General features: G+C 41.4%; 5 protein-coding genes and 1 pseudogene across 15 annotated transcripts in view; 2 read left to right on the top strand and 4 right to left on the bottom strand.

The window, feature by feature from the left end:
* The window catches only part of LOC148382403 (bone morphogenetic protein 4-like), a 120,472-nt gene extending 117,462 nt beyond the window's left edge, over window positions 1-3,010 (bottom strand). For 6 of the 8 annotated variants that reach the window (XR_015853870.1, XM_088359060.1, XM_088359059.1 and 3 more), the window contains exons 1-5: window positions 2,827-3,010; window positions 2,617-2,702; window positions 2,439-2,532; window positions 1,632-1,791; window positions 177-277 (exon numbers count right to left, since the gene is read on the bottom strand). The gene's annotated coding sequence lies outside the window, so the exon portion shown is untranslated. Of the gene's footprint in view, window positions 1-176; window positions 278-973; window positions 1,499-1,631; window positions 1,792-2,438; window positions 2,533-2,616; window positions 2,703-2,826 lie in introns of those variants that run through there. The other 2 variants (XR_015853871.1, XM_088359062.1) reach the window with 2 other exon arrangements.
* Window positions 3,011-4,501: 1,491 nt separating this feature from the next.
* Window positions 4,502-6,790, top strand: LOC148382402 (uncharacterized). Its single transcript, XM_088360156.1, has 2 exons — window positions 4,502-4,625; window positions 4,799-6,790. Exon 2 carries the CDS (start codon window positions 4,949-4,951, stop codon window positions 5,393-5,395), a length of 447 nt encoding a protein of 148 aa, XP_088216282.1. The 5' UTR covers window positions 4,502-4,625; window positions 4,799-4,948; the 3' UTR covers window positions 5,396-6,790.
* A 5,908-nt stretch (window positions 6,791-12,698) lies between these two features.
* LOC148382401 (solute carrier family 2, facilitated glucose transporter member 11 pseudogene) lies at window positions 12,699-14,496 on the bottom strand (annotated as a pseudogene).
* Window positions 14,497-14,730: 234 nt separating this feature from the next.
* Window positions 14,731-16,598, bottom strand: LOC148382400 (solute carrier family 2, facilitated glucose transporter member 11-like). 2 transcript variants are annotated; one of them, XM_088359325.1, is made up of 2 exons: window positions 16,464-16,598; window positions 14,731-16,354 (listed from the first exon to the last, which is right to left on the bottom strand). In XM_088359325.1, exon 2 carries the CDS (start codon window positions 16,284-16,286, stop codon window positions 15,321-15,323), a length of 966 nt encoding a protein of 321 aa, XP_088215451.1. In that variant the 5' UTR covers window positions 16,287-16,354; window positions 16,464-16,598; the 3' UTR covers window positions 14,731-15,320. The 2 variants fall into 2 exon arrangements, with proteins under 2 accessions (XP_088215451.1, XP_088215452.1); XM_088359326.1 differs by lacking the exon at window positions 16,464-16,598 and having other exon boundaries at window positions 14,731-16,061; window positions 16,163-16,296.
* A 660-nt stretch (window positions 16,599-17,258) lies between these two features.
* LOC148382399 (uncharacterized) lies at window positions 17,259-20,001 on the top strand. The gene is made up of 7 exons (XM_088359331.1): window positions 17,259-17,415; window positions 17,721-17,864; window positions 17,971-18,114; window positions 18,216-18,324; window positions 18,549-18,702; window positions 18,775-18,916; window positions 18,988-20,001. The coding sequence occupies exons 1-7, from the start codon at window positions 17,396-17,398 to the stop codon at window positions 19,088-19,090; spliced, it is 816 nt and encodes a 271-aa protein (XP_088215457.1). The 5' UTR covers window positions 17,259-17,395; the 3' UTR covers window positions 19,091-20,001.
* lcmt1 (leucine carboxyl methyltransferase 1) overlaps window positions 19,847-21,670 on the bottom strand; it is a 2,429-nt gene continuing 605 nt past the window's right edge. For 2 of the 3 annotated variants that reach the window (XM_088359327.1, XM_088359330.1), the window contains exons 4-12: window positions 21,493-21,614; window positions 21,330-21,406; window positions 21,192-21,253; window positions 21,031-21,133; window positions 20,814-20,934; window positions 20,645-20,746; window positions 20,487-20,578; window positions 20,294-20,391; window positions 19,847-20,227 (exon numbers count right to left, since the gene is read on the bottom strand). In XM_088359327.1, the coding sequence (XP_088215453.1) occupies window positions 20,205-20,227; window positions 20,294-20,391; window positions 20,487-20,578; window positions 20,645-20,746; window positions 20,814-20,934; window positions 21,031-21,133; window positions 21,192-21,253; window positions 21,330-21,406; window positions 21,493-21,614 (800 nt within the window). In that variant the 3' untranslated portion in view covers window positions 19,847-20,204. The remainder of the gene's footprint in view (window positions 20,228-20,293; window positions 20,392-20,486; window positions 20,579-20,644; window positions 20,747-20,813; window positions 20,935-21,030; window positions 21,134-21,191; window positions 21,254-21,329; window positions 21,407-21,492; window positions 21,615-21,670) is intronic. The other variant, XM_088359328.1, reaches the window with a different exon arrangement.

Raw genomic sequence — 21,670 nt, 5'->3', positions numbered from 1 at the left:
GACAAAAATGTTTCACAGTATAGCCCAGAAAAGCTGCTGCCATCTGCTCATATTTTCATTACATCATTGCGAGGAGTTTATTTCTGTTCAAATTGGCAACAAAAAATCCGAGCACACACCGTTATCCAACGTGTCTATAATAAACAGCTCGCCGCGAGTATGACTCATCATCTGACCTGCCTCTTCCTCCATTGAATGATTCCAAGATAGGCTTGCATGCTGTCACCGTGTTGGTAATGGGCCTCATTAATACAAATGGACCTGCCGGCGCATCTTCCTGGTGGTAGGGAAGAAAATAAATTGTAAAAACATGAATGGATTTGGCCATGATTTATAATTCAGAAGGGGCTCATTCATACTATCCGATCGTGACAGCAAGGCCTCGATTAGCTGCTCATTTACATAACTAACCTACTGTGGTATTTCCCGAAAAGCCCAAAATAGAAAAAAGAGACAATTGTGGAAAGAAAATGCGGCCAATTATTCTCAGAGCATTTGCGAGCAACAGCGTCCGGGCAACAACCCCAATGTGTGTGTGTCAGTGTGTGTTTGTGTCAGTGTGTGTGCATGCATGCGTGCCGGAGGTCGGCTAACAGCCTCTTTCATGTCCCTAACCCTCAGACGTTCACTCTCTGCCTTTTTTTAAGTGATAACAATTTATTTGAAGACCACATTATTCATTTGGAGTAAAAATAAATCCACGGAAAGATGACAAACGATGTTTATAAAACCGCACAAGCAATGCACGCTTGAATTTGTTAGCGTCTCATCTAAATCTTGTACCGCAGATAAAGCGTAATGGAACAATAAGTTTAATCAAAAGATGGCCGGGAGAATCAATCTGTAACTTGATTACCGCTCTGGCGCAGAATACTAATGAAGTAAATGTCAAAGATCGTGATAGTCAGAGAGAAAATTGACCTTCCAGACAAAGACTGATGGCATTATTTTCACCATTTATTTTGTCACAGAGCTTTGCTTTTTCTCTTAGTGCCACCATTTTGTGATTCTTCTCATCCTTAATTGGCTTCCTTGTCCTTGTCGTGCATACAATTGCCTTTTCATTTCCTAAGCCTTAGAAGTGTTAGACCGATTTGGATTGTGGAGGTGGAGGGACTCAACCTTACAAAACGGTGAGAAGAACCATTGTTCCGTCAGGTGGGTGTGTGGGTTACAAGAGAACGAAAGAGCTAATGCGAAAAAGTAACTCCGATTTTAGTGCTCTTCACTTGCAGTGTGGGTTGGTGCTGTGATTCTTCGCCGGCTTGCTGCTAGGTTTCAAGGGCTGGCACCTTCTGAAGGGTTTTTAATTAAAACAATCATAAATAGTTTAATTTTCTGTGGCTTCAACTTTAGTGGGATTAGAGCATTGAGTTTGCAACCCGCTTCTGGAAAAGTGAACGTCTCTCAGCTCATTACGTTTGGTTAATGAGCCAAATGCTTTGTTTTACTTAATGGATGGAGTCATTCCAGCTGCCATGGGAACCAAAAAAATTCTCTGGTAGAGATAAAAGTGGACAATGCATTAATGCTGCACAATTTAAAAATGAATGAAAACAAATATTTAACAACGAAACTAAAACAGAATCAGCCTTTGTCAAAATCTCAACTGTACGCTGCCATTTACTCACCCCCCAAATAAAAACATTCGGTCTCCACAGCAACCAGTTGCCATGTGATGTTGCTGCCAGGTGGCCATGACAATGTGGATCTTCAATGTAAGCCACTTGACAAAACGCCTTCTCCATTCTCAATCACTTTAGATCTTCTTTCCTCTCACAGCCAACAAACCTGAAACATACAATGTCAAATATCTAAAAAAAAAAAAAAAATCCAGACTGTATCATCTTTAATTACTGGACCACTTGTACTGCAAAATGTCAGATGAACTACATTGGTTATATTAATTCACCTGCTCTGGCAAACACTTGTGATGCAAACAGTTTGGGAGGTTTAAAAACACGACCTTTTATGAAGGACAATAAACAACACTCCCGTTTACGCCCAGTTACCGCGATTACCGACGGTGAATGACTGCAGTGATGAATAGCCTCGTCTCAACACAATGGGTGGCATTTCCGACCAATTTGTGGCTGTCATGGATTATAGTGAATGCATGCAATTGCATAATTAACCAAAAACAACTGGCAGTGACACCACTAGGCTATTTATTTTTCTCATTCAGAGAAGAAAATACGGGACGAAAAAATTCCGCTGCAATTTTGGAGCTTCTGAAGGAGTCATGCCAAATTGTTTATGAAAAAAAAAAACTCTCCTTCCAGCCCTCCATTTGAATGCATCTGGGACATTTTACCTACAGTGACAGCTGGTGCTGGCCTTTTTCACAACTGTTTTTTGGGTATGCTTTCCAAAATTTTCATGCTCTTGGGCCGAGTTAAATGAAACAAATCTGGGCTTTTATGTGGCAGCTGGCTTACCTCAAATTATCAGGGTTTTCTATCATTGTCAGCCTCTTCCACTAACACTTCCAATTCCTTCATTTAAAACTTCATCTTGCTCCTGTGGTGCTCCCTGTATGTTTCATAATGAAAATATTTAAAGCTACATAAATACAGCAGGTTGATTAGGTTCTTTCACAAATTAAGAGGAGTTTACCTAAGGAGTGGAATGACATCTTCCACTTCCACTGTTCCTTCTTTCAAATAAGTTTCCTGCTGACTTTTTACATTTTCAGAGCAAAACTTTGATGACAAAAACAAATGTTTCAACATTGAGTGACCAGCACTATGCTAATACCGCGACGTAAATAATGGCGGTAAACAACAACAACAAAAACAACAACAACCAACTAAAGGAGGAACATACCAAGATAGTTTTCCAAGCCTGCTCCCGCGTACGTGTTGTATTTTTTTCGTATTTATCATATTTTGCCGCAATTTCTAACACTTTCGTATTTGGGCGGCCATTAGGTGACTGTATCACGTGACATCGGCCATTACGTGACGCTATACGTTACGTAAGACGCTCATTAAGCTGATTGGCTGACACGAGGCGCATCTTATAACTTTATTTTTCTTACTATTTTTCATAAGTTTATTTTTCTTGTATTTATCATATTTTGCCGCGATTTTTAACACTTCCGGTATTTGGGCGGCCATTAGGTGACTTTGTATCACGTGACATCGGCCATTACTTGACGCTGTACGTCACGTAAGACGCTCAGGAAGCTGATTGGCTGACGCGAGGCGCGTCTCATAACTCCTTGCAGATCTTCCATTGGCATTCATTGTTGTGCTTGCCTATGTGATATAAACAAAGAATACACCATCCTTCAGTAAATAATCACTGGAGGAAAAATTCCTAGATTTGGTGAAAGAATCTTTCCAACAAATCTTTATAAAGAACAAATAATTCTAGTAAATGAGTACAGTTAAATGAACTGTTGTTTGCATTACTATAGTCTCAACCATGGTTAACATCTGTTGAGAATTTAGCAGCTGCTATTTCGATTCTTAGTCAATTATGCGCAACAAGCACCAACGGAGCTGTTAGCGCAAACACATAATTAAATGCCCACTGTGTAGGATGTTGGTAAATCAGGCCCTATATGTACTATTTGTAGTAGATATTTGACGATCAAGCCATTATAGCAAATCACTTCATCCTAAGCAGATGCTCCTCTGAGGCCTCTGCTGAAAGGAAAACTCGGAAAATAAAACAGAACCTAGGCATGGGAATATTTTTCCTGTGCTTCACAATAAGAGGAAAGTCAGGTTGAATCTACACCCACGCTGAAGAATAAAACACACATCCACTGTCTCCCAGGGGAGGCCTGGAGGCTGCCTAATGTGTCTCACCGTCAAGGAGAGAGGCGTGATAAACATGGGCACATACTGCATTTGGGAATGTCACACATGGCGGTTGGTAGTGGTGTCGTGCAGGGAATGACGCACACAATGGAGCTTGGGAAGGGGGGGGGAATGCAATAGCAGAGTGTGTTCTTATGTTGGGTAAGTATATTGCAAATTAGATCAATCGAGTGGGCGTTAAAATGATGCAGTAGCACAGCAAGGTTTTTCCCAGCTAATCAAAGTGACATCAATCATGCCGCGTCATTGGAAATAACATGTTTGCCTTATTTAAGAGGTATTAAGATGTCAGTGGAGGACCAAAAGTGCCAAAATAAAAAAAAAGTTTGATTTTATATTCATTTCCAGTGCTTATATTGTTTACATGATCACAAATGAAATGTTGATTAAATTAACCGCCACATTTATTTTTCACCGTCTCTGTGGTTGTCCCATTATTTTATCTTTTTTTTCCAGTTTGAATGCAATAAATGTCTTTTTTTTTTTTTCATCTGCGTATGCTACACTTTCTCATAGCACTCATGTTAAAATTGAATAATGCAACAGCACCACTGAATGAGAGCACTCGGCTGTTAACTTCACCCAAAGCCGTCCTTCCCGAGACCTCTCGGCTTTCCGAGCCTATCGGGTGGCTGCAAAATGTCTACCGCTTCCGATAAGCCCCTCCCCTTTCTCATCTGTGATTATATAGACTCCTGGACAATGGCAACACTGATGCGCACACACGCACGCTGCAGCTCGTGCTACGAGGCTGCAATGAAGACATGACGGATTGAGGGATGGTGACGAAATCGGGTGAGTGGATTCTCTTTGGGGCTTTTGTGCATGTGTGTGTGTGTAGCTAAAAATAACTCTGTTGCCTCACTGTTTTCTGCTCAGTCCACTTCAATGCAAATATGCTTTCCAGGATGAAAAAAAATCTTTCAGCCTTGTGTTTTTATTTTAATCTCCGCTCATTCAAATTGCAGGCACATGCCGGCAAGTATCGAGGGCAACAACAGGAACAAGAGTGACACAGACAGTCGTAGTGCTGTGAGCTCCGGCAGCGATCGGTCACAAACGCACGCTGAGAGGATCCCCCCGTTCCTGCATCGTTCCCCAAGGACGCTGGCTCCAAGATGGGCTGCTCCTCCGGACGCCAACCCCCTGCCTCGGTCCTTCACCCAGACCTGGACTGCAGCCACGGCAGTGAGGCAAACACCTTACCCCAGGACTCTGAAAACCAGAATTTCAACAGCTCCGCAAGTGTGGATGGAGCAGAAGTCAAACCTCCGGAGTCTCACCCGACATTGGAGCGGCTGGCTCAAGCGACGGGCGGCACTGAAAAGTCCTGGTATCGCTGCGTGTTCCCTTTCGGGGTGATCTCGCTGGTTATCGGGATGGCGGGCACGGGTGTGACGTTCACTTTCAACAATCTGCTCCAGACCAAAGTGGTGTCAGTGGCGTTGCTTTGCATCGGTGTCGTGATGCTGCTGGTGGCTGCCGTTTGTTGGCGAGCCCACAGATTGAGAAGGAGGAAAAAGAAGGAGGGGGGGTTCTTCACCACTGATCTGGGTACTTTGTGATGGACGATGTCCGCCGTATCCCTGACGGAACACTTTGAGCGAGACTGTCGGTGACAAGGACAGATGAATAACAACCGTTTGAACCGGGTGTAGTTTAGTAGAAGGATGACATGACATCACCAATATGCCATCAAATTTATTGATACCCTAACCCCAAAGTTGCCTCCTCACGTCAGGGGAACTGACGCAGAGATATGCAAGAGTTCAAAATAAATCCAGATCCTCAACCTGAAACTTGACACAACAATGTTTACAATTGTGTAGCAAGCTAAATAAAATATGAAGGCATGACAAGGTGATAGAAAATTGATGGGACAAAAGCTTCTGTGAAAATTTGTTCAAATTGCAAGGCATTCTTTTTGAAAACTGACTTTCCACATTTATTGGGAAATCAGTCAAAAAAAAAAACATTAAAAGAAATGAAGCCTGTGTTGACAACTTCTAAAAGCATCAAAGGTCAACACATCTCCCGCCCCCCTGCTGCCTTCAAGCTTTGCTTGGGAAAACAACCATCCACAATTGTTTGGGATCAATAAAAATCGCCACTATGTGAACGTTGAAGCCTTGTGGGGAGGAAATAGTATTTGAAATTGCTTTTCCTGCTGTATGCTCTCTTGGTGGTGCCCCTTTCATTGTATGGTGAGCAAATCCCATTCCAGGCATACCTCAGTGAACACAAAGCAACACAAAAAAAAAAAAAAAAAACAGCACGGACTGCTCCCTTGATCCTCGCTAAATCAAACGGACGCGACTCCCGCTGACATACATTCTCCTAACACGTGTTTTTTTTTCTAGATGACATGACGAATGAATCTATAGTTTAGCTAACGGTAGCAAAAAATGCTATAGCTAATGCTAGCACCCAACGTCGAAGGCCAAGAAGACGTAATAGTGGAGCCGACATGTAGCATGTAGGTCAGCCAGTGTACAGTAAAGCACAATGTCGTGATGATGTGATGATGATAATGGCTTCTAACAGCAGCAAGTGATGTGCTTAGAAGACCTAGCGGCACCTACTTAGCTGTAGCATCGTATTTGATCGTCAATTGCTTCGATTAAATGTTAACTGGCTGTTTAAAATGAATTTTTGTTTCTTTGTGCCGTTAAAATTCTAGACAGGCCCAAAAAGGCAACAAAATAAGTGTTTGTTAAAATACATTATGTAAAAACAAATAATAAAAAACACACATTTGAATGTACAATGAACAATAAGTGTCTTATTTGTACAGGCTGTAAAGATGTATCTTCTATTTTGAATAGTGGAGAAAAAAACATTGTGTGTTTGTATATCGCAACCAGTCTGCTTTTATTTATTTGTATTCTTTTCAGTGATGTGGTTTTGAGGCAATTGTCAAACACTTGAAATAAAAATTCTCATTGAATTTATTGACCTGACCCAGCATGTTCCTGAGTGCCTTCTTCTGTCTGTCACTTATTTCTCCTTCAAGCGCTGGAATATAGAAACTAAAAGGGTAGTGTTGTCAAAAAGCCACTTTTTGTCGTTTCAAAAATGTAGTAGCATCTCGGATTCAAGTGTCACTAATCTCGGTTTTACTTCATATTTGAGGCTCCAGGTGTTCGCTTGACACTGCTGATGATGCTGATAACCAATTTTGCGTAGCACAGATGGAAAACGGCTATGACAAAAGCTGTTGCTATTGGCAACTCACACAAAATGGCCATTTGCAATAGTATCATCTTTCTGATGGCCTTATGTCTAATTTAGATGATGTGTATATCAACATAAACTCAGAGACATTTTTGGAGTGATGTGAGACAATTAACAACCAGCAGGATAGCAAATGAGTTTGCTGGTGACGTCAATTGGATTATTTGAATAAGTCATCAGGCATAAACATTTGATTTGCAGTTTTCATCAAGACATAGAATAGTGATAACAGCCATACATTCTTTATCCTCTGCATAGAACGACTCCATTTAAAGTTAAAAAGTTAAAGTCCCAATGATTCATCAGGCAATACCAAATCTGCTTAGCACCAAACGCTTGACAGGCAAGAACAGAACGGAACATTTTGCCCCAGAGAGAGCAAAATGTCACTCAAGGAGCACAGTAAGACCAAGCAAAAAAAAAGTTTAATAAGAAAATTGAATAAAGTCATGAGTGCTCCAATTAAGCAATCAAGTCTCCTACTTAGTGAGCTATTGATTCTACCAGCCGTGTCCGTCTTTTGTGAGCACAGCTGTCAGTATTCCAATGAGCAACAACCCGAACCCGTATGTGCCCACGCTTCCCACTCGTCCTTTCCCTCCTCTTCACATCCACCCATCTATAAGGGATTGTGTCATCCTTGCTCCCTTTTTGATTTCCCTCCCGGAACGCTCTAAAAATAAACTGAGGCTGACTAGGAAGCAAAAAAGAAAGAGGAAATGGGTAGCTAGCTAAAAATCTACTTCTAATTTTTACCCTTGTGCATTCAAGTAAAGTAAAATGTTCTTATTTATCCATTAGTAGCTTAAGCAATTATTTTAAATAAGCTTGCATAGAATTTCTTTTGCTCGCTTGAAGCTTAAAGGTCCAGTATTGAAGGTGGTTCATTACCGCAGGGGAAAAAGTCGCTGTCATGTTTTATCTGCCAGCGTCGTTGTCAGTTCTCCTCTTGCTTCTCTTCATGTCTGCTTCACATGATTCAGAGCAATTCAAGAAAAACAGCACCTCGCTTTTTATAAAGATTAAAACTCATTTTCCAAGAAAAGTAGAAGAGACGAGGCAAGAAGCATGTTAGGGTTGTTTTTGGTTTGTTGTGGTTCTTCTGCATGGCTCACTCATTTCCTATGTCAGCATTATGAGATGATGATATCAATTATTAAGTTATGTACACGCATCAACAGAATCGCAATTGCTGATGTGCATCATCGCACGGACATTACTATGGAAAATTGCAATCCGGATCATCCCGTTTTGCCCATCAGCAATTAAAATGTATTTATTTATTAAGACAGCTTTAATATCTAACCAGCAAATGACTCAAGATTCTAATAATAAGAATGCTCCACAGTTACTGATAGTTCAAATGCTTTTGTCAAAATACTCCAGGACTCAAAAAAAAAAAAAAAAAATAGAATACTTTATGCATCCTATTTATTGTGTTGTTGAAATTAGCCCATTTGAGAAGACCAGTATGGATTTTACCGGGAGTACAATGATATGGATATAAATGCAGATAATCTCCAGGAAGGGAGGAGATGTAAAAACGCTCTGGTTAAGAATGTGATGATACTTTAAATCAGACTATAAATTGCAATTTATATCCTGGAGAGAAGGCAGCTGATTAAAACTATTCATATTTTGAGGATGATGCCGTTTTTTTCTGATTAATAATCACCAAGAAGAAAATAAGGTTACTTTTGAAAATCATTTTGGCCCTATTGAATATGACAGTAAAAAATCATTCCGCTGATTGTGGAGTACAGAATGAAGACTAACTATTGAATAATTTATGAGACAAAGACAAGACATCTAAATGCAATATTAATAATGGTCATAATAGCTTGTGTAGTCAAGGTAGCATATAGTTCAAATTTCATTTGCAAAATTGGTTGTTGCGTTTCCTGTGACTTTCTATTATTGGGAAAGTTTTTTTTAGTGTGCTTCCGAAAGACTGAGTGACTCAAGAGAAAAAAATCAATGAAACAAATGTAGCGCAGAGAGGAAGTCCGCTACTGGAGAACCTTAAACCTGTATTATTTTTAATGATCGGCCTGGATTCCCTCCCACTGCTCTCTTATTTAAGCTGTCCTTTCCCGTCAACTCTACAGGTGACAACCGTATCAGGAGGTCGTAACCTGCTCGCTGGCATCTGACACGCTTACACTCTCACGTTTCATTTCTCACAGTGCCAGGTGCAGTTACCATATGGGCTTGATTGACAATATATTTCCACAAATATATCAGAACCAAGCTTTGACTTTGTATTTTCCACCTTGTGGGTTCAGTAGTCACAAAAAGTGAATGTTTTGCCCTCCCACTGGCAACCTCAACCTCACCTTATTATTTGGTTGTCTCTTATTGTCGTCACTTGCAGCCATGCAAAACACCCGCAGGGCATAGGGATTGAAGTTACAACAAAAAAGACACTCGGGGGGAAATAAAGCTTCTTTAGAAAGAAAAAAAAAAGTGCAGATGAACAAAACGTCATCATGACGATATATTGACCAAAATAAGAATGTATCACCGCTCACAAATCAGCTTGTGTAGGCCCAATCTCATGTAAATGTGTAGGAAGGTGTGGTTTGACTCATGTAACAAGAATATAAAAAGAGAATTAAAGGAAAAAAATGAAATTGTTTTCACATCCTGCGGTGAGAAATTGCTGTACTTCTCTTACAGGGTCCATAGTATCTTTTAGCCTATTCATTGGCTCAGCCTTCAGGAAATAAATGGGAATGAAAAGCCCCACGGGTTGCCAAATGACTCTTGAAGTAGGCTTCCGTGTTAGATGAAACAAGATGGTGTTAATGAATACGTTCTTGTGTCCTGGAAGAGCTATAAAACAAATAAAAATAAACGTCTAGCTGAAATAAATCGAATGTAGACACAACTAATGAGATAAAAATGGTATCGTAAATGGAGGTTGCATAGCTACCTTCGTCTGTTAGTAGGGTTGCCATGGTGACTTAAGGAATACAGAAAACTGGGTTTTGATAATAACTCCTATTGTGGTTGCTTATGTGTTGTGTTGTGTGTATGTGATTGTGTGTTGTATGCATATTATTATAGTGCAAACCTTATATGCTATTTGGCATCTAGAAGAGAAATCAGAGGATGCTCGAATGCTGCCTTAAACACTCATCAATCAATTCAATATGCACACCAACGTGATTTTATCTTCAGATAAGAGATTTTTATTTTTCACGGTTGACCCGCAACAGCTTGCAAAACAAATATAAACATAAATGTGTATTTTTGCCCTGCTGCATGGCTCTTAAGAAAGAGTGTTTTGTTTTAGTTTTTGTTTTGTTTTGTTTTGTTTTGTTTTGTTTTGTTTTGTTTTGTTTTGTTTTGTTTTGTTTTCTTTTGAGGAAGGTTGCGTGGCGAAAATTATGCACACTGAACTGGAAGCCTTGTAAATTGATGGTTGGCACTGTTTTGAATTGCACTGTCGCCCTCTTGCGGTATAAGTCTAAAGCACATGCTAAAACTATAAAATATAAAATATAAAATAAAAATATAAGATATACAATATAACTGTAAAATAGGAAATAGGAAATATAAATACAAAGGTAATAATAATGATAATAATAATACCAATGATAATAATATATGAATATAAATATAACAAAATAATAATAAATATAAACTCACTTTTTAACAGCCATTCTAAAACAGACACATGAACATGTTATTTAAAACTTTTACCACAAGGTGGCGACAGTGCAATTCAAAACAGGTGCCAACCATCAATTAGCAAGGTTACCAGTCCAGTGGAGTACGTGTACGTGTATTTTTGCCCTGCAGCCTTCCTCTTAGAAAAGTGAGCGATATTTAAACACTAAAATAAAATATAAAATTATGTTCCTATATTTTAATTCATTCAGACTGCATTTACTCATGATCATTCTTTTAAAATAGTTGTATGTTTTAAAGCAGGGGTCACCAACACGTTGCCCGCGGGCACCAGGTCGCCCGTGAGGACCGCCTGAGTCGCCCGCAGGACGGTTGTAAAATTACCTCAAATAGCGGCACTTGTCAGTGAGCTGCATCTATTTATTTTACAGTCAAACTGCGGTTTTCGAACGTCCTGGTTCTCAAACAAATCAGAATTCGAACAAAATATTCGAGATTTTTTGCTTCGGTTGTCTAACGAAATTCGGAGGTCGAACATCGCAAGATGAGCCGGGAGGACCCGAGAAAACCCGACCGCGCGTCCGGGATGCCGACTGACTCCGTTGTTATTGTATTTTCATTACTTTGAGGATTACATTAACCCCTAATCATGCCTCCAAAGAAAGCAAGTGGGAGCAGTAAAGCCATCCTAAAACACAAAGACGCTCTTAAAGCAATGCGACAGGAGCGCCCGGCGCCCTGCGGTTGTGCGATTGGACCAAATTAAGCTCCCTGCGCACTGAAGTCCACTTAAATTTTGGAAAGTACATCAGGACTTTGAAAATATTTTCTAAATTTTAGCGACGGCTCTGTCACAATAATGCGACCAGCGCGGTGCAATTGCGCGGTCGGTGACGCACTACTGTTGCGCGGTCGGCCACGCGCTACGGTTGCGCGGTCGGCGGTGCGCTGCAGTTGCGCGATCGGACAAAATTAACCCTGCGCACAGAGGTCGACTTAAATTTTGGAACGTACATCAGGACTTTAAAAATATTTTCTAAATTTCAGCGACGGCTCTGTCACAATAATGCGACGAGCGCGGTGCAGTTGCGCGGTGGGCGACATGTTACGGTTGCGCGTTCGGCGGTGCGCTGCAGTTGCGCAATCGGACAAATACGCACTAATGAAAAATTGCTTAAAAAAGGCGGGTTTTTTTGTCTTGAAATGGATTAAAAAAATTTCCATTATTTGTAATGGGAAAAATAGATTCGGAATTCAACCGATTCGCTTCTCGAACCGCCTTCTGGAACGGATTGTGGTCAAAAACCAAGATTTGGCTGTATTTTTGCTATTCTTGTTAAAATCACATTTACATGTGAACTGGAAATGACAATGACACAGTGAAAGCCAAATTGAGCAAATTGGCTATTTCAGAAGTCTGTGTCAAACTGGTAGCCCTTTGCCTTAATCAGTGCCCAGGAAGTAGTTCTCGGTTTAAGAAAGGTTGGTGACCCCTGTTTTAAAGTGTATTTATTTGTCTATTGTGATAATCCCACACCAATCCTTTTGGTCTCATTTCTAAATTAACATTTCTAAATTAAGACTTCTCTGATAGAGTCCATTAGCTCATGGGTTTTTATAGCAGCTAAGTACTCTTTAACACAGGCTGTGCATTTATAGTTCATGGCTCTTACCTGTATTTTGAACTCCACTTGTGGTTGCCAAGGAAAACTCATTATAGTGTCCTGTCATAGAGAAGCACTTGTGACTGACAAAATGTTCTTGCAGCAATGAGCACTTCACGAGCAGACAATTCTGCAGGTGCGTTCTTGCAACACTTGATTCATTCTCTTCTTTAAAACTCATTATAGCATGCTTTTAAAAAATTGTATTAGGCTTGCCTGAGTTCAATTTTGTTTGTTTTGTGAGCAACAGGAAAGATTTTAGAAAAGGAAAATGAAATGTTTGGCATTGTGGCAACGTTTCCAAGCTACGTCCAATAAAATGAACACAGTGAAATAAATTGCTTAGTTAGACAGTTTATTGCCATCAAATAATATAAAAATTATTCCCAGCTGGTAGCACAGTGCCAAGTTGACATTTTGTATTTTTTTTTCATTTAAGTGTACAATCATTTCATTGATTCTGTCTTGGAGTTTATTGTTCAAAAGGTAAGAATGCAAATGTGTTTTTTATTTTAATTAAATTAATCAATGACAATTTGGATCACAATAACCAGATTCACCATAACTTATCCACCTCCTCCTCTTTCCTCACCAGGCTCTCTTATTCGTCCATTTTTCTGATCAAACTTTGCCGTGATCTCAGCCAGGCTCTTGCCTTTGGTCTCAGGGAACGTGATCCCCAAAAACACGGCCGACAGTAAACACACAGCAAAGAACGGTAGCAAGCAAAAATTACCCAGACCCTTGACCATGAATGGAAAAATCATCCCCACCAGGAGCAGACTGAGCCACATGAGCGATCCGGCGACCATATAAGCTGCCGGCCGAGCTGATTGGTCAAAAATCTCCGCGGGCAGCACGCCGGTCACGCCTGCCGGGCCTAAGCCGAAGCTGAGGATGTAGGCGAACACACACGCCATGTTGAGGTAAGGCATTCCTTCGAATCCTTGTTTTTGTAGCGTGAGGGCGACAGTGAAGACGATGGACCAGCACGACATAAGAGTGTAGCCACCAACCAGGAGACACTTGCGACCTACTCGTTCGATCAGGAGGTTGCTCAGGATGGAAGCAGTCAATTCAGATGCGCCTGTGCCGATGGTCGCGTATTGGATTTTATCAGCAGGGATGTTCGCCTGAAGGAAGATGTAGGACGCGTAGGAGTAGATGGAGTCATTCCCGCAGAGCATCATGGAACTGCTCGCCACCATGACAGTCCGGAGTTGAAATCGTAGGTCAGGATCCTTAAAAAGAGACCAGGGTGTCTTGGCAGCTCCCGTCGATTTGGAATTAGTGTACATCTGCTGTTCTTCAAGCATCTCCTTCATTTCTGAAGTCGGAGCTACGCCACCACGGAGACGTTCAAGTGCCCGGACGCAAGCTTCCTTGTCCCCCTTGTCGATGAGAAGATATCTAGGGCTTTCTGGGAACCAGGGTAGCGTCAGCACCTGGATCAACCCTGGAAGCATGTTGCTGGCTAGTAAGTAGTGCCAGAGAGGTTCTGTTCCCAACACTTCCGTCAGTCCCACAACTTGACCTGAGAAGATCCCTAACGCGGTGAAGCCAGCAGAAGAAAACGCCACAGCGCCCCGGAGATGTTTAGGGGCGCTTTCCCCAAAATACATCGGCTGGACATTCATACTGACCCCTGAATTAATCCCCACCAGGAACCGAGCCAAGATGATCATCTCGAACGATCTGGCGACCCTACACAGAAGAAAAAATAACCCCCCAAGAAACAAAAATAAGTTGTTAAAAAGTAGCGAATTCTTCCTTCCGAGGCGGACCGCCATTGGACCGGCTAGCAAAGCCCCGAGGAGACCTCCAAGTGAAAACGCTGACACAATAAGAGTCCAAACCAGAGTCACATGGGTGGTCTCCAAACCTGACCCCCAACGTTCTGTGTAGGTATTATTGATGAACATCTGGATGTAGCTGGTGGGAGAATTAATGATGGAAAGATTGTATCCATATTGGAAGGTGCCACCAATGGCAGCCGAGCACACGGTTAGCGCAAGTGTTTTGGAACTCGACGCTTTGCCGTTGTCTTGTTCCGCAGTTCCCGCCGGCATGCTAGGACTTTGAACGTTCAAGTCAAAGGACAAAACAAATGACGACCCACATGAGGAGCAAAGTCTTTTGATTCGGCAGTGAAATACATGGAATCAGTGAAGTATTCAGGTCAAGTTTAATATTTTATCGCTGCGGGCCAAGATTTAAGTTCATTGTAATGCTGGGTGGTTACATATAAACAGTGCTGCTTAACTTTGCTTAAGAAGAACTTAAATGGCTTGTGTGATGACCTTCAAGGTCCAGGTAACCCAATTTGACTTGAACAAGTAAAGTCACAAAGTAATTCAAGCAAAAAGTGCTTCGGGATATCAGTTTTATTTGCACAAGGTAGAAATTAAATGACCAACTAATTATATATGCACGAGAAATAGGAAGTGGTGGGGGGATAAATATCTTTGGCAGGAACAATATTGACAAAAAGTAGAGAGATATGCATCATGCATGAACAAAAACTTGGGTTGTTTGTTTTTGTTCAGAGTTGACGTTCTGCTCAGAAATAATTTAACAGCCTGAGAAGAAAAACATACAAAAAGGAGCATCTATATTGCACGGATGTATTTCGAACTCTGTTAACTTGAGCGTCACTGCTCGTTCAAGTGAAAACTTGAAGTCAAATCTTTGGTGCTGTAAATGATTACACAAAAACCAAGCACGCGGTGTTCTTAAATAACAAATGGCACGAAAAAAGTGGAGCGTGATCGTTTCAGTAAAGTGCGCATAATAAATGAATTTCTGTAAACATGCTCAAGGGCATCTTTCCCTAATTTTGCGAATATTGCAGCATATGATTCAATTAAAAAAAATAGATTTTGCTACACATCCCTTATATGCTCATAAATTTAAAATTAATGTGAAGCAGCACGCCTTTAAGACACATTCCCTGAGTTCAGTCTTCAAGGTCAAGACCTTCTGGTAAAGAAGAGAAGCTGGTGACTTCCTCTTGCATGTTGAACTCCTCCGTTGGCTCGTCCAATCGTTTTGCCCGTATTTTCCGTTTATTCTTTTTATCGAATTCTTCTGTGATCTCAGCCAGGCTCTTGCCTTTAGTCTCCGGGACCGTGAGCCCCAAAAACATGGCCGACAGTAAACATACAGCTAAGAATGGCAGCAAGCAAAGGCTACCTAAGCTCTTGACGATGAAGGGAAAAATCATTCCTACTAAGAACAGACTGAGCCACATGAGCGATCCGGCGACCATGTAAGCTGCCGGCCGAGCTGATTGGTCGAAAATCTCCGCAGGCAGGATCCCGGTCACGCCAGCCGGGCCCAAGCCGAAACTAAGGATATAGGCAAACACACACGCCATGCTGAGGTAAGGCATTCCTTCGACTCCTTGTTTTTGGAGCGTGAGGGCGACAGTGAAGACGATGGACCAGCACGACATAAGAGTGTAGCCGCCAACCAGGAGACACCTGCGGCCTACTCGTTCGATCAAGAGGTTGCTCAAGATGGAAGCCGTCAGTTCAGATGCGCCTGTGCCGATAGTGGCGTATTGGATTTTATCAGCAGGGATGTCCGCCTGAAGGAAGATGTAGGACGCGTAGAAGTAGATGGAGTCATTGCCGCAGAGCATCATGGCGCTGCTCGCCACCATGACAGTCCGGAGTTGAGCTCGTAGGTCAGGATCCTTAAAAAGAGACCAGGGTGTTTTTGCGGAAGCTGCAGAGCCAAGATCGGAATACTTTTGCTGTTCCTCTAGTATTTCCTGTATCTCCAGATCTGGATTACCGCCATCACGGAGTCGTTCAAGTGCCCGAACGCACGCTTCTTTGTCCCCCCTGTCGATGAGAAGATATCTAGGGCTTTCTGGGAACCAGGGTAGCGTCAGCATCTGGATTAAACCTGGAAGCATGTTGCTGGCGAGTAAGTAGTGCCAGAGAGGTTCTGTTCCCAACACCTCCGTCAGTCCCACAACTTGACCTAAGAAAATCCCAAAGGCTGTGAAAACAGCAGATGAAAACGCCACAGCGCCCCTGAGATGTTTAGGGGCGCTTTCTCCAAAGTACATTGGCTGGACATTCATACTGACCCCTGAATTAATGCCTACCAGGAACCGAGCCAAGATGATCATCTCGAATGATCTTGCAACTCTGCACAGCAGAACAAAAACAGAAGCTACGAGCAAAAATGAGTTATTGAAGAGAAGAGACTTTTTCCTTCCAAAGCGCACTGCCATTGGTCCAGCAAGAAGGGCCCCGACGAGACCTCCCAGTGGGAAAGCTGATACTATAAGAGTCCAAACCAGAGTCACGTGAGTGGTCGCCAAGCTTGACCCACTGCGTTCTGTGTAGGTATCATTGATGAACGTCTGGATGTAGATGGTGGGAGAATTGATGATTGATATATTGTATCCATACTCGAAGGTGCCTCCGATTGCAGCAGAGCAGACTGTCAGAGCAAGTGTTTTGGAACCTGATGATTTGCTGGTTGCTTCTTCTTGGGCATTTCCTGCCGGCTTCGTGTGAGACATGGCAGTCCCACAACAAAAAGCAATGTCTTAATATCGCAGATGAGATGCTGATCGGATCTTTGGTCTTTTCAAAACAACCTGCCAAGGTTGTCAGGCAGAATAACGGGCGTTAATAAACGAAAGTGACTTTGTAATGCTAGTGTTCTAGATGTATTACCTCATCGTTTACTGTAAGGAGAAGACTACTCATTGCGCCCTCTTATAATTGGTATTAAAACATCACTAACACAAGAGTATTAAATTAAGTAGTGCTGGTTTACGTCTCCATAACCTTAAATTAACTAACACAGTGTTTTAGTCAATATATTTTTCCTGGAAGAATAATTTGAGGGATAATTTCTTAAATAATGCGGTATGGGTTCTGATTGGGTATGTTGTCATTGCGTCATCAAAATGCGACTATTGTCGCACGTAGGAGGACAAACAAAAGCTAATATCTTTATTTTGTTCCTCGCAGAGAAATATATAGACTAATCGCATCACATTAAGGAATGGGTCTTGATTTACAAATGTGAGTGCATCTGAAGTGTTTATTAAGTTTATGTGAAGTACTTAGTTATTGCTAGCATAAGATACAAACGTTGGATGAAAGCAATTGGTCAGTTTGTCATCATGTTTTAACTTTAAGTCAAATATATCAAAACATTTCTGTCGATTGAGTTTTATGCATTGTCTTTGCTTTTATATAATAACTGACATTAACTGTAGTTTTCTCTAGAGCAGTTTTGTCTGCACGCAGTAAATGTTTGGAACTATTTTGAGACATGCAGTTGTCCATTTCAGTAGTGAAATTTAATCTGAGTTGTAATCCAACAGTGTGCCTTCGCCAATCAAAAAGGAGGATGACAAGGGTAAGCAAAAAGGTAAACGGAAATCCGCAGCCTCAAAAGATGGGGCTGAAAAAGATCAGGGCAAAGTGAAGAGCCAAACACGCCGCGGTGCTTCAAGTGGGAGCAGCAGGTCAGACATGCTTCATTTAAAAAAATGTGGAAGTTCTTAAATATATCAACTAAAACATCCTGTGTACCTGTGAGCAAAATTATTTTCCTCCCACTTGTTGGTGCAGTTCAACTTCCAGTAGCGGCTCGGGTTCAAGTTCCAGCTCATCCACAAGCTCCTCCGGTTCTTCGAGCTCCCGCTCATCCTCATCATCGTCGTCCTCGCCAAGCCCCAACCGACAACGACAAAACAGACGGCGCTCCCCCTCAAAGTACAAAATGCCCTGTTGTATTTTGTATTCAAACCACAGAAAGTATTCAGATTTCGTGTACATAGGACAAACTAACAGAGCTGACTATTCACTGACGACAGGTCCAAAGTGGTCAAGAAAGATGATCGGGATCGGGACCGGCGACGGAGAAGTCCCGCTTCAAAACCTACCAAGGTCTACCTGGGCCGGCTGACAAGAAATGTCATCAAGGTTACTCAAAACAGATATGCATGTAGATTAGGAGTCAGGGCGTTTATTTTTTTATTTTATTTTTACAAATACATTAGTAATTGAAGACTAGATTGAATCAAAGTGGTTCTTTTGTTAATGTGTGACCAACAAATGATGTCATAAGGTTTATTAGTAATGACTTGGCAGTTAAGTAAAGGATAAAAGAGTTATTCATTATCAAAGAGTCTGTTTGCTTTGTGAAGGAACATGTCCAGGAGATTTTCTCCACCTACGGCAAGATCAAGATGATTGACATGCCCATGAACCGGATTCACCCTCATCTGTCTAAGGGCTACGCCTACATCGAGTTTGAGACCCCTGAGGAAGCAGAGAAGGCACTCAAACACATGGATGGAGGTACAAGATGGCCGTGGTGGGATTTGAAGGCATTAATGTTGAGATGATTTTATTTTTGGTATTTTCTTCCAGGGCAGATTGACGGTCAGGAGATTACAGTCATAGCCGTCCTGACTCCTACAGTGCGGCCCCCACCTCGGAGGATTTCGCCTCCCCGCAGAATGCCACCTCCACCCCCGATGTGGCGACGATCTCCGCCTCGAATGAGGAGGAGGTGAACAGCAGCAGGGTCGTGCACACGCCAACCCAAAGCGGCATTTCAAATAAATGTCACTGTTCTTTCAGGTCTCCCCGGTCGCCAAGGCGACGCTCCCCAGTGCGGCGTAGGTCTCGATCACCTGTCCGCCGTCGCCACCAGTCTCGGTCCAGTTCCAACTCCTCCCGCTAAATACACCCCCCCCTCCAAAAAAAAAAAAAAACAAGTAAGGAATTGCAAGAGACATTTTGTTGTGTGAATGCTGAGAGCCGAGCAGCAATAAGAAGATTGCTTGTCAAGTTTTCCTTTTCTTTAATTTTTTTCAATTGTTAAAAAGACCAACGGAAAAATCATTAACTGCATAACATCGAGTTAAAGCACTTTTAAAATGTACAATCTGATTGCGACACACTTGTGGACCGTATCAACCATTTTAGAAATCCTATTTTGTTGGCTCCCACTTCATTTGTTCTTTATGGAATTGTCATCATTTGTCGCCCTCTAGTGGACAGTTGCACTCATTTAATTTGACATTTTGTGCTACTAATCTTAATTTATCCTACATTGTAGTGTTTTTCTATTGTACTTTTGCATGGAAAATCGTCACAAATGTCATGTGACTAAGTATCTATCTTGACTTTTTTATTTTGATATTTGTTTGTATTCTAAGACTAACTACTGAAATGTAAATCAATCTATTGTTGAGAATTGGCACAGGTATATGCATGCTTACCAGATTTAAGTATTTTGAAGTATATTGGGAGTGAATGTTTTCTGTATTAGCAGACAGGTACAATTTGTGTAACCTAAGTTTGTCCTTTCTAGTTTGTATAAGTGCATTTTTTTTTTTTTTTAAACTTTACAATAACACAATGCCTTGTTTGACACTGGGCAGCTATGTTTTTTTCAGAGTAAATGTGGGGAAAATACAGAAAACAAATTATTCAATTGACAACATTCAGATATTTAATATAGATTCAATTTCATGGTATTAAAATAACACAAGCAAATCCAGAAGTACAGTGTGTATTTTCCGTTCTGCTTTGAGCATTTATGGAAAGGAGTAGGGATGAGCAATTCATCAATAAATAAAGGAAATGGCACTTTTTTTGTTTTTTTAAAAGACATTCTTTCACTATTCCACCTTGATGAGTTGGCTTACAAATGACATGCAAAGAGGTTTGATTGTTTTTGTCTGCACTGGCCACAAATGGCTTGATGAAAAGCCGGCAGAACAAATCCAATGATGCACATATGATAAATCCAGGTCTCCTTTTCCATATAACTACTCACAGAGAAACTTCAGTCAAAACGCCAGAGTTGACAAACCTGATGAAACAGAATATGGCGTTGGTCGGGTTACAACATGAGCTAAAGACAAAAAAGTATTTTTACCCAGACTGTGCCTGTCCTTGGTGGCCCAGCAGATGCTGTAGTGCTGAAGGAGTTGCTGCAAAAGTTCCTTCTCATCGAGGAACTCTAATCGCTCGATTCTGCAGTAAATAAGAGCAATATTGAGAAAAAAAAATATTTCTAATTACAGTAAAAAAAAAAAAAAGTGGTCTGATGAGATAAAGATAAAAACTACCTTGCCACATCATCCTGTGGAAGCAAACTGTAGACCGTAACCATATCCAGAGCATCGGCATGATCCCAGCCAGACCTGAGAAATCGATCCTTCTGCAAGTAATTTTTATATGAAAAGCTTTTTAATTGTGAAGTTAATTATAAAATTGATAGAATTACCTGAGAGTCCAGAGATCGGCATACATCGACACCAGCCAGCGTGCACTGACGCCGCTGCAGGTTCTCAATCATCACCTGGCCAAACCGGTCGCTCATGTTCACCTGAACACGTAAAACCTTTGGATTATCGGGGCACTTGTAAATCAAACTATCTCTGCATGAATGTTACCTGCTCGTAGTTGATGAACATGGCAGTGTGAAAGGTGTCAGCAGCCCAGCGAACTAAATTGGAGGACTGAGTGGGCGTCATGTAAACCAGCACACATTCTGAAAGCAACAATGTAGGCAACCTAGAAAACAGAAGGCGGCACAGTTTAAAATCAGCCACTGCGAGTACATTTTCATCTTCAGTATTGAGATGAAACCCACATTTCATGCTCACATACTCTGGGTTAAGATGGAACTTTTTCAACTTCTCATCCAAGGTAGCTACGTCTCGAAGATCCACACCGATGATGCAATACCGATCGGAGTCAAGGCTGTGGGTGTCTGATGAAATAAATGCACATTAGGTGTAAACTAACAATGACATCATCATAAACTTTACCTAGTAGCAAGGAATCTGTTGAATGGGTTTCGATGATGGGCTTGGACAAGTGTGGTTTGGACCTAGGTAAATCAAAAACATACAAATAAATGTATTAATCTCTACAATACAAATGAAAATATAAACTGATTAGCTTACTTTATATAGTGGATTTTCCTGGCCACAACAGTAGGAAAGTCAATTTCAAAATACTTAATGGGCAGAAGGTCTTCATCCTGTTTCAAACACACCATGATCACTTCAAACCTTGCAGAAGATGATTATGATGATCATGTTACACTCGGTTGGCTGGCAAACTGACCTTAAGTCTCCAGAAGGCGGTGTCCAGCCCAGCACCAAGGTTGATAATTTGACAATCACATTCTGTTTTCCTTATGAATGCATCAAGGAGATGGTTGACACCTTTAACACGGCCATAATAACCTGTTAGATAAGACAATGGCAAACAGTGATCACGTGACAGTCGCTGGATCATCATG

This window comes from Syngnathus floridae, chromosome 18, assembly GCF_059516105.1.
Source record: "Syngnathus floridae isolate MCC-2025c chromosome 18, RoL_Sflo_1.0, whole genome shotgun sequence".
NCBI lineage: Eukaryota > Metazoa > Chordata > Actinopteri > Syngnathiformes > Syngnathidae > Syngnathus > Syngnathus floridae.
The sequence above is the reverse complement of the archived record's forward strand: the minus strand, read 5'-3'. Positions and strand labels throughout refer to the sequence as shown.

Excerpts from the sequence above, each read along its gene's own strand:
- LOC148382402 (XM_088360156.1), top strand. The coding sequence starts at position 4,949 with ATGGGCTGCTCCTCCGGACGCCAACCCCCTGCCTCGGTCCTTCACCCA.
- LOC148382400 (XM_088359325.1), bottom strand. The coding sequence starts at position 16,286 with ATGCTTCCAGGTTTAATCCAGATGCTGACGCTACCCTGGTTCCCAGAA.
- LOC148382399 (XM_088359331.1), top strand. The coding sequence starts at position 17,396 with ATGGGTCTTGATTTACAAAT. Across the intron at positions 18,115-18,215 it reads AGACGGCGCTCCCCCTCAAA|GTCCAAAGTGGTCAAGAAAG; the intron begins GTACAAAATGCC and ends CACTGACGACAG. Across the intron at positions 18,917-18,987 it reads CCGCCTCGAATGAGGAGGAG|GTCTCCCCGGTCGCCAAGGC; the intron begins GTGAACAGCAGC and ends CTGTTCTTTCAG.